An 11,736-nucleotide genomic window follows, 5' to 3' on the forward strand; every position below is an offset into this window, starting at 1 on the left:
GGTATTCTTTTTTATCGTCATTTTTATCGTTATCGGGATAAATTCCAGAAATGATCGTGATACATCTTTTAGTCCATACCGCCCATCCCTAGTAGTGTCATTTCTTTACAGAACTGTAGTACTGTATATCAAAGTCAACTGTTAATCGAGCTGTTAACTAAATGAAATATATGAATACAAACCTGGTTTCTTCTCTTTTTTTTTGGCTGCAGTACTGCACTTGGTTTGAAATGCAGAAAGGAGAATCTACATGGATGCTGAGTGTCCGATTGATGTGTGATCAATGAAAACAAATGAAAACAGCACAAATCCACAGGAACAAGCAGCATGGTTTGTGGACTTGCTCCTTCTTCATGCTAAAGTGAGATTACATTCTTTTTGGGAGTACGGTTTTGGTGCAGAGCATGAGATCTTATCCAACTTTCTTTCTATTAAAATGTAAAAACAAACAGATAAAAACAGACGGGGGTGGCAGACAGCTAGTGGGTGGATGGGGAACATTTGAATGAGCGTTCGCTATTTTGATTTAAATTCTCCCCTAAATGTGTCCGTGCCTGATTTATAAAGACAGTTCCCTTTGGTGTACGAAAGGCTTTGTTTTTCTTTATGAAGGCAGAGATGTGTAGACTAAGGCTCGTTAATTAAGCTGATTAGGTGCACAGAAACCTGTGTGATTGGAGGCAGTTGGAGCCCTTCCGCTCTGATGCAGCAGCGGTATTTAACTCACCATATTGGCTGTCTGATGGTTGCACCTCAGGGTCATGTTCTGTGACATGGTTGTTGTCCCGGTGCCACCCCTGCATGCACGCACACACACACACACGCACACACACACACGCCGGTCCTTTAAGGGGCTTGCCAGACCCCTGGCACCCCCTCTCTAATCACTGTGTTCTCAAGGGGAGGCGCAGCCATTCTCGCCGCTCCGTGGAACAGCTTGGCATTTGTCTGAGATCTCATTTCTGTAATTCATCGCCTGTCTCCCGGGAGCCAGGGTTGGCACCGGTGATGCCAAGTCCTCCCTCCTCCCTCCATCCCTCTCACACTCCTTAACCCTGTTCCTGCATTCTTACTTCATCAGTCCTTTTTCCCCCGCTCTTTCAATCCTGCCCTTGTTTGTTTTTGGCCTGGAAGAGGCTCGACTAAAGCTAAACTAGAGGGTGTGCACATATTAACTCTCCTGCGATTGTGTTTGATGGCCGCTCCAGGCTCGGGTCACATAAACACTCACGTCCTCCTTCTTAGAGTGTCTAAAAGTGTAAACGCTCGACTGGGGCTGCCAGATTAAAATTAATGACCCACAGAGGGATTATTGTTTCGTCTTCTTTTCCTTTCATATCTAAAAACATTGTCAAGTCATTAACACACACACAACCCAAATGAAGAAATAATTGCACATCAATTATCACGAGTAAAACCAGTGTGGATCATTTAAATGTGATTCATCAGGTATCAATAAAAATGTACATCTGTTGTTTGGAATTTGAAATAGAAGAAAAAAATGATCCCTTCTCATTTCTCAAAATTAATTTCAAAAGCAGTGAAAGGAATTCCATTATGAATTCACTTCCAGTGTGGAAGAGAAGAAGAAGTGTGTAAAGTTATGCGCCGGTACAAAGCTCCCTGCGTCTCTTTAAGTCTGGAAGGTGCAGGTGAAACTGCTGCATCTCACGTTTTGTTTATGAGTAAACGGCTGTTGGTGGCAGGCATTTTAAGCTAATAGCTGCTTTAAATAGCTGCAATTAGCAAGAAGCATGAGATATTTAATCACTCTAGACCAATTAGTCTGTAATCAAGTAGTGTCCAGGAGCGAGCACGTTCTCGTCCTCCACTGTTCCTCTGCGAGCAGCCGCCATATATTTCTGTGTGCGCCAGGAAGAGCAGTGATTAACACGAGGGGATATAGGCCCCCGTGGAACGCCGTAATGTGGAGTTAAATCAGGGAGAGAAGGAGGCGAGACACCGCAGCTAAACCTGTTATTGCAGTTTAACATATGCAGAAGGTTAATTTGAGGCAGAGACAATGGCAAGCTTTCTCGTTTTTATGTGTTTGTGTCACGGTGTGGTGTACACATTGGTGGAATTACAGGCTGGGTGTCTCCTCTTCTTTGGGGGAAAAAAACATTTGATCTGTTTTTCTTTTTAACCTTGGCTACAGTCAGAAAAAGTAAAAACTAGGTATATTATTATTTTTTTCACAGGTTACAGGGAAAATAGAGCGATGCGCCCTCATGAAGGGAGAGCTCACAGACTCACACCTGTGCAAACAACTGGCTCCACTTGCAGCCCGGCCAGTCCCTTGTTTTGATAATAATGATACTGTGTTCATAAAGGTATTTCCGAGTGACTGGCCACGGGGCCGGCAGGTTACTCCCTGGTTCGAGGGTGGAAAAGAGGCCGGACCGTGAGGTACCGGCCCTCCTTATCACGCAGGATGTGATGCTTTCCCACGATCCGGACCAGAGGACACACACACAAGGACAGAAAGGCCGCAGGTACGCGAGCTGCTAATTATTAGCCCCGACTGTTGGAAAATAACACGAGGATGCTTGTGGAGTCTGCATAAGACTCCCACTGCTGTGGGTGGAAAGTCCTGCAGCATTTATGCCACAGATACCCAGGATGTGGCAGCTAAAAGCTAGAAAGTGGGAAGTGTGAGTCAACATATGGCTGCAGTAAAGGATAGTAGGAACGCTGATGAATAATATATCTGGGAGAGCAGCAGTTTGGGTTGCCGACGAACAGAGAGAATCAGGGCTGTGTGATTATGTGGCTGCAGCACAAGTCTCCTTTCCTGTCTCTGCTGCATCGTTGCAACAATGCAGCAGAAAGGTCACGTAATAACATCTAGAATCAGCATGGACATATTCTGTTTGTGTAATTAAACACAGATCCAGGCGATGCCACATCTCTCACATCCTGCATTTAGATTTTTATATCAGTTGTGGAACATGCATGTTCCACGATAAAAAAGAAAGGAAGAAAGAGGATTTAAATGAGTCTTTAGATGGAGATTTTCAGTAAATCGTGTAAAAAACAAAAAAGAGAGGTCAGCTGATGTGACTGTGCCAGCTGGTTTTGACTCCACTGCATCCCCGTGTTTGTCTGTCTAAAGCAGCAGTTCCAGTGATAAATGCATTGGTGCTGCTCTCACCAAGTGTGCAGTCATGGTGCGGTCAGAACTGTCGGGCCTCTGTGAGAACCAGGGGATCTCTAATCACGCTGCTCAGCCGGCCACCTGTGCTTTAACACATTCTTCATTTATTTTCTTTTTTTAACTTTTATCTCTCGCACCACAGACAGATGCACACACTTTCACATTTCATGTCACAAGGACGGCGTTCGTCAAGGGCACGGAGGCCGGCTTCTCCCACTGTGGACTATAAACACACGCAGGTGGCCCGCGCGGCCCGGTTATCCTCACACGGCCCAGTCAGCGCAGAGGGATGTCTGAAGGGTGTCTGCAGTGATGCCTCTGTCCCCGAGCTCGTCAAACAGCCGCTTTCACCCGCATTCAGCACACTGACATGTCCACAACTAAACCAGGGTCAATGTGGACTCTCTTCCATGTAAAAGAAACCACTGTCGGATACATAAAATGAATAATAAACACTTCCTTTTTTTCTTTTCAGCTTCCCAGATCTTGAGAAATATACAAATTTGTTAATCCATCATGCAGCTGCTCCTGGAAACACAACTGAGGCCTTTAGTTCGTCTCAATAAAGACTGCAGAAATTATTTTTACTTCTGCTGTGCGCCATAACAAGCAGAACCTCATCTTTTCTTTTTTCATCTTTGATTAAAGCAATTTCCACCTGTTCCCCTTCCTCGTTAATCTCATACCATAAACTATTATACTCTACTATTTCCTGCAAATTTTCTTCCGTCAGGGTTCCGCGCGAGCGTGAGCAGTATTGCTCAGTATTGTTCAGCGTGCATCTTAAATTAACTTGCCAAATAAAAGAAACATTCTGTGCTAAAAATGAACTTTGTAAATTATTGACTTGATCTTTCATTCCTCTTCATTCAGTGTTTCCACATTAGCGTGTGTGTGTTAAATATTCCTCGCTAAAGAGTCCTGTTTGGGTTCCAAGCTGCTCGCGGGGAGAATGAAGCATTTGTTCTTTCTGCTGAGTGAAAACGAGCCTTTGGCAGCGTTCTTTTATTTTCTTTTTAAGTTATATGATGCCTCTGCGACTTAAAATGATTATAGTATTAATAAATGTCAGCAGCAACTAAAAAAAATCCACCAGTAGAATAGATGCTTTTGCAGAGTAACAGCATTTTCACGCTGAATGGATCCAGGAAACATGAACGTGATGCAAACCTGCCTCACCTTTCACCTCTGACTTGCATGTGTGCGACGGATTTCAAGAAAGCTGCGAAAACAAAATGCTTGATCTCTGGATCCTGTAAAGCAGGTTTGAGGATTCAACATTATAATACTTCTGCAGCATGTTATAGTAATAAGTTAATCCTCCCTTTCTTCCTGCATGAATCATGAACGCTCTGCACGGCGTGAAGCGGCACCTCCCTTATCTTCTTCTCTTCTTCTCTTCATCTCTTCGCTCGTTAAATGTTTGCATTGAATGAAATAAAACAACAACAAAAAAATAAAAAATCCTGACACAAAACTTGAGACGACACAATTCTTCCTGGAAACTTTAATCGTTTAGACAACTCCTCATAAGCCAGTGAAGGTCAAGTTCAACAGTGCAGCTGACAGTAATGTACAAGTGCCCTCTCACTCTGGCAGGAGGGTGGTGAGGTAAATTCGGTGTTGAATGTCATGAAAAATAAAGGCTTTCCCCCTGTTTACATTAACAATATCTGCTGATGCTCCAGCAGGGAAATCACTTTTTATCAGCTTAAAGACATCGTCTGTCCGAAAGGGGTCTGTTAATGTTCACATAGTTCACTAATTCCTAACTAAAGTTTAATGATTTCCTGTCGTCAACCATTAACTTCTCGTGAGAAGCTCAGACTACAGAAATATAACAGAGACACTGAGTGCAGTGATTTCTTTTTTTAAGGTACTACATAGTGAACACTGTTAGAAGTGCGTTTAGATTATTATTATTATTTTTTTTTTAACATGAGTGCAACATAAAAGAATTAAATCAAGCCACCTTCTTTGAAAAATCAAATCAAAAAATAACACAGACCCATCTCTCCTCGCAGGCCGAAGCCGTCATAGTTCATAGATACAAAACAATCCGATAGAAAAACTGAGGAGGGCGAATAACCGAAGAGGTGGTGTGAAACTGCACCACGTATCTACACAGAGACGCTGCTTCAGTGCACATTCATGATCTCTGCAACGAGCCTGACATGCTACATTTCAAACTATCTCAAAAACACTGCAAAGAGTTAACTGTTATCAACATGTGAGGACATTATTGGCAGAGCATAACCACGTTCAATCACAAGAGTGGAAACACAATATTTACAGAACAGGAAAAAATGGTTTTAATAAAAAATATCTTATAATTACAATAGTTTATTTTAAGCATATAAGTCTTCCTTTCACATACCTTTATAGAACATTTGCGTCTCTATATTTACAATCTTAATCGTTTCCAATCAGAATTGTTCTTCTTTACAATATCAAACATTTTAAGATCCCAGGGATGGCACCCCTGTTTAACACAAATCATCTATTTGAAACAATAGATGTCCAAAACATTTACAATGATTTTCTCAGTTTAGTAAAGCTTGAACTGGAGTCATGTTTAGTTATTCTTTAAGCACAATTCACAGACAGTTGTCATAGCTGTTGGCAGATGAATTTCCGACAAAAAAAAAGAAGACTTCTGAGCTTGGGGGGGTTTGATATTTTTCAGCTTTTAAGGAGACAAACTGTGACGAGAAGTAAAAGCAGGAGCATCTAAAAAGGGGGGAAGGAGGTGGACATGTCTGAACTGAGTCCTTGTTTACTGGAACCATAGAGAAAAGGAAAAAAAAAAAACTGACGTGAATGGTCATTTTATTTGGGTTTAATTCCTCCCAGCGGTTTTGCAATCCCCCTGTGATTGTGCCTCCAGTTGGGTGTGAGTCCCTGGCGAAGCTTTGCTGGCTTTGGAGCGGCTCTGTGCAGCCTGCACACCTGTGGAGGGGATGAATAGAGGTGGGGGGGTGAGCTGAGAGCTCCAGACTGACTGGCGCCACCGACAAAACAGAGGCCATGCTTGATCAACAACCCAAAACAAACCAGGTCAAACAACAACCCCGGCTCTCCCGGAGCTGTGGGGAAAGGCTGGCGAGAGGCGCCCAGGCTCCAGCAGACGCCGGGAGAGCGTCTGCCTGTCACACACCGGGGTTCAGTCCTGTCCAGGTGTGTTTGGAGTCAGAGCTGCTCTGGAAGTCTGGCTCCAAATCCAGCCCTGCAGCCTGAACACTGGTGTGTGTGTGTGTGTGTGAGTGTGTGTGTGACACAGTGGGAAAGAGGGAGGAAGGAGTGCATGTGTGAGTGTGTTGGTGTGTGTTGGTGTGTGTGCAAGAATGAAAGAGGGCATGCTGAGGTTTTAACCCTCTCGTCGGCTCAGATTGCTACACCAGTGACAGTTATTGCGCAAAGCACAGCTGCCTGGGAGGCTGGTGCCATTTTCGTGTTCCTCAATTACTGCCTTACCTGACATCTACCGGCCTCACCGAGACACTAGGAATGATCTCTAAATACGGCCTGCCGCTATCAGTTAACGGGGATTCTTCCCTGACCACCTCTAATGGTGAATCATATGTCATATGTTGAATTAACAAAAAAAAACTAATGTAAAATTGCTTTCAGAATCAGAATCAGAATCATGTTTATTTGGCCAAGTCAGGTCAAACAAGACATGGAATTTGACTCGGTTATTTCCGCTCACTGTACAGTAAATAGGCAAATAGGCAAATGACGGCTCCTATTAACATATATACAATTTAAAAAAAGTGAAAGGTGCAGCAGTACCGTATGAGGTAGACATGATTATAGAAAGGTGCATTGTTACAGCATATGATTGCGCATACTATGATTGAGCATATTCCAAACATTTAATACAATTAACACAATTAATATAATTATTTTAAAGCAAACTTACCAATGCAGTGGTCACGTTTTCAGCGGCATAAAATTGAGTCCTCAGGTTTTTTGACTATCGATGTCCTCTGGAAAAAATAAAAAATAAAGAAGGTGGAGAATGAAGCATGTAAAATATTGCAGCTCCTCACTGAGACAGAGAAAAATAAAGCACAAGGCCTAAACCGCGGAAATAAATAAATGATATTCAGCAGAGTATTATCCAGCTATATCTCCCCGATAATAAATTCTCTTGTAGCCCCATTGAATGACAAATTGTCCTCATTGTGCGCAGTGGAGTGGACTGCAGGCGGAGGTACTTGAGCAATCCCGGGATAAGGTGGGCCTCTGACACACTGCCTTTATCATGCAAATCCCCCAGCCCGCAATCAAGTGTGCAATCTCACCCACGTCAAAACCTCCTTTTCCCCCTTTTTTTTACGCCTGATCTCCTATGCCGTGATAAGAGATGTAAAAGCTTTCACAAATGCATTTTTTTCTTTTTTTTTTTTTTGTGCAGCCCTGGATGGACAGAGGGGAGATAACGGGGCATGAAGCGCTTTTGTCTGACTGACGGGTGGATGTGGATGAGTCTGGCACGGGGAGGTAAACGGGCCCCCCATGGGTGGATGAGGGGGGTTTAGGGGGGGTTTCCAGCCCTTACCTGGTGGTGGTCCACGTTCAGCACCGTCAGGGGCGTCCTGTTGGGGTTGGAGGCTGCAGGAGCAGCAGGGCAGCTCCCGGTCCGCTGCTGCTGCTGTGCAGGAGGAGGAGGCTGTTTGTGCAGCACCGGGTGCGTCTCCAGGGCCAGCTGCAGGTCCAGGATGTAGTCTATGACATGCTGGAGGATCTCCACTTTGCTCACTTTCTTATCCTGCGGAATGGTGGGCACCAGCCGCTTGAGCCGGCTGTAGCAGTCGTTCATGTCGTACTGCAGGCAGAACAGGTCCTCTTCCTCCATCCTGCACCGGCCGATGTTCAGGCTCTGCTTGGAGAGATAGTGATGGGGGAGCTGGCTGCTGCTGGAGGAGGAGTCCTGGGGGCGGACTGGAGTCACAGCCTTCATCTCAACAACACAGCACACTGGCCAACCACCGAATCAAACAAGAATACTAAAAGAATCAAAAAAGAAGAAAACGTCTGGAAAATGCAGCAAGGATCGAGTTCAGCGCGGAGGTGGAGAAATAAAAATCGAGGAGGAAATTCTAGTGTGTCAACAGCATTCCGCGGAGCAGCGCAGTTTCTCTGACTTGGACAAGCCTCGCTGTGGACGCAATGAATAGATGTCGTACATTTATAGAGAAGAGGGGAGGCGCCAGATCGGGGGGGAAAGCTGGTCAATCACCAGCAGCTCCGCCGCGCACCCAGCCGACAACGGAGCCGAGAAAAAGGCGTGTCTGGTTTGGTGCGTGCGCTGCGGGGAGAGAGAGCGGGTTGGAAACCTGAGTCTGGGAGAGAGACAGAGAGAGACACAGAGAGAGGGAGGGAGAGAGAGCGAGATAGAGAGAGACAGAGAGAAAAAGAGAGAGAGAGAGAGAGACACACACACAGAAGAGCCTGCAGGGGGACAGACAGACAGACAGAGAATGATAGCCGCAATTTAAAGCGGTCCAAAGCGCTCTGCACTACTACCGTACGAAGAAAATACGTCTTCCAGAGTTAATCCACAATAAATCTGTGAGGTTTCCGTGCGAGACTGGTATTTACGGCCAGAGGAAACTCCAGGCTGCGCGTCTGGCTGCGCACTCGCTGATGCGTAATTACGCACAACCTGGATCTATCGATCCCCTCCACCCGATGGTCCTGGGTAAAAGCGTCTGCGTAAAAGCCTGAATTTGAATCACTTTGGAAAATGAAAATAAATCTCCAACGTCAAATTTGATCTATTTTACAAAAGAAACGCAGCAAAGTTGAATAGAAAGAAAAAAAAAATCAAGCCTAATTCTTGTTGGCACTGGCAGCAGTCTTGTGATACTGAGAGAAGACTGGCAGCTATTGTACTCGTGTTAATCACAACGAGTCACTGAAGGATTTCTTGACCTTGCGTTTTCCCTGAGTAAATGATACTTTTGTTTTTACATGTTTGATTTAATTCAATTTATAAAAATAAAATAAAAAATAAAAAATTACACACATTTTCCGAGACAAATAATAATGAACCATCACTTAGTATAATTGTATATAATAAATAAATAAACAATGAATTGATGAGATGCTCTTCCTGTACGAGCCTGCATGTCAGAGTCGGGAGGCCAGTGTGACTGAATCCTTCCCCAGCTGTGTGTCATTGTGCCTGCATTCCTCCGCTCCGAGGCCGGCCCCCCCCTGCCCCCCCCTCTGAGCCGCCCCTGCCCCCCCTCCCCTAACCCCCCCTCAGGCAGACTGCCTGGCGCCACACATCAAGACCGCTTCCATTCACACCCGGCTCCTCTCCGCCGTGACCGCGTCCTCCTCTCCTGCCAAGACAACCCTGACACTGCCATCCAGATCCATGTCACCCCCCACTCCTGCCTGTCCCCTTTGGGGGTTGATACACCGAGACCCCCATATTCTCTTCTATCTGAATAAAAAAAAGAAGAAAAAAAGTCTAATTGGCTTTGAACACACAGTTTTGGTTTGGCCAACTTCAAAGAAAGCGATGATTTGAATGTGATAAAAGTATTTCCAGCCATGGGAGAACTAGTGTCCTGTCCAGCCATGACTGCAATAATTAGATTAGATTAGATTCAACTTTATTGTCATTGCACATGTCAAAGTACAGGGCAACAAAATGCAAATATAATCTAACCGGGAAGGGCTTATGCAGTGAAATAAACACAATGTACAGCATATATACATACATACACACACATATATATATATATATATATATATATATATATATATATATATATATATATATATATATATATATATATATATATATATATATATATATATATATATATATATATATATATATATATATATATATATATATATATATATATAATAACTATTGCTACAAGGTGCAGGTCAGATATGACTGAATGACATATATATCAAGGACAGATGAGATACAGATAATACAGGCATGAAAAGGGAAAGATGACGACTGGGATCAAATTTTCGATTTTAGCCACGTTTGGCTAATTTGCCATAATATTTCAATGAATTCTTTTGCAATTTTCGCAGACAAATTGATTCCAAATTTGTGAACAAGCAATACAGACGCGGGTTGGAACAGACCTGAGGGATTTCACTTTTCCCAGAAAGTCATTTCTGGCTGCACATCACTTGAAATCAGTAGAGGCAAAACATTGTGATATCAGCCGAGTTTATAAGAAAACATCCGATTCATGCAAGCTCACAGTCCTGTGTTGAAGATCTCGCTTCCTTTCTCATGAGGTAAAGTGATGTGAAGACAGATGTAAAGTTCTTCACCTGGAGTAGTTCATTGTTGATTCTGGAGTGTTAAGAAGCCTCATGCTGTTGCAGAGGTCACCTGTTGCTCATGTTGAGCTGCTTTTCTTGAATTTGTGGCAGTTAAATGAACAAATCGTTCGACCCCGGTGATATGTTCACCGTGTTGCTGTCTTGATCCACCCCAGCACCGAAGAGACGGGTCTAATTTTGTGAAAGTAAGCACCTCTTACTCTTCCAACACACTTTTGACAACATCCTATTTCCGCATCATTAGTCTAAAGAACTACTTTCTGAAACACATCTAACTTTTTTAGAAATCAATTTGCAAACTTCTGACTGGATGTGGTGAAAACTTTACTCTTGATGGCTTTTCATTTATGAAAACTGTACAATCAAGCGATGCACCACCAATTAAACGTCTGCTAAGTCTTTTGCAAAGAAAGAGCAACTTCTTTTGCTTATTTTTGTTTTTTAATCTATTAAATCTCTAACCAGTTCTCTTAGAACGTTTTCAGAGTTAAATCTGACTTCTGCCTTTTTTTTTTAAATACCATTTCAGAGTCTGTAGACAGATCTGCCTGAAAATAGTTTGCTCCCTTGATGTCGTACCCTGCTTTGCAGCATTGATCAGCAGTGTATTTAGGAAGCTCTTGTATCAACCGGTCTATCCTTGTGATGCAGGTAAACACACCGCAACCCTCATAAAAACAGAAAAAAAGATTTAAAGAAAGCTTTAAAATATTACATTCACTTGCTCTTTAACTCAGTGTACGTAAGAGTATTAGGGCCAGGATAATATTTTAGAGGAGGACATTTTTTTTTTCATTATGCACTTTGAGAAAAAGATCGAAATGTTGAGAAAAAAGTCAAAATGTGGAGAATAATGTTGAAGTACAATTACGAGAAAAAAGTCAAAATGTTGAGAAATAAGTCAAAATTTCTTGAATAAAGTTGAAATGTTGAAAAAAAAGACAAAAATTTTGCCTTTATTCTTGAAATTGTATTTCGACACTAACCTCAACAAATATACAAATATCAATGTATGCTATTTGCACCCGTGTATGATTAGAAGTGGATAATATTTGTACCCTGGTGTCATTGGCAATTACCTGTGAATAAGTGAATAAATATCACAAATGTCTATTAAAGCTAAGTGATGTCCACAAAATGATCTTTATGTTTTCTATAATGATCTGTCCTCTGTTGAGTTGTGATGAAAGCAATATATAATTTCTGTAAACACATTTTATAAACACAATCATCGAAATGTGAAC

The 11,736-nt window shown here is 42.8% G+C and overlaps 1 protein-coding gene across 1 annotated transcript; it reads right to left on the minus strand.

The window, feature by feature from the left end:
• Positions 1-4,649: 4,649 nt before the first annotated feature.
• Positions 4,650-8,419, minus strand: id4 (inhibitor of DNA binding 4). The gene is made up of 3 exons (XM_061715896.1): positions 7,722-8,419; positions 7,080-7,146; positions 4,650-6,106 (listed from the first exon to the last, which is right to left on the minus strand). The coding sequence occupies exons 1-2, from the start codon at positions 8,121-8,123 to the stop codon at positions 7,099-7,101; spliced, it is 450 nt and encodes a 149-aa protein (XP_061571880.1). The 5' UTR covers positions 8,124-8,419; the 3' UTR covers positions 4,650-6,106; positions 7,080-7,098.
• Between the last annotated feature and the right edge of the window lie 3,317 nt (positions 8,420-11,736).

Source organism: Cololabis saira, chromosome 3 (assembly GCF_033807715.1).
Source record: "Cololabis saira isolate AMF1-May2022 chromosome 3, fColSai1.1, whole genome shotgun sequence".
Lineage (NCBI taxonomy): Eukaryota > Metazoa > Chordata > Actinopteri > Beloniformes > Belonidae > Cololabis > Cololabis saira.

Coding starts and splice junctions, on each gene's coding strand:
- id4 (XM_061715896.1), bottom strand. CDS start 8,123: ATGAAGGCTGTGACTCCAGTCCGCCCCCAGGACTCCTCCTCCAGCAGC. Junction 7,147..7,721: donor TGAACGTGGACCACCACCAG/GTAAGGGCTGGA, acceptor TATTTTTTCCAG/AGGACATCGATAGTCAAAAA.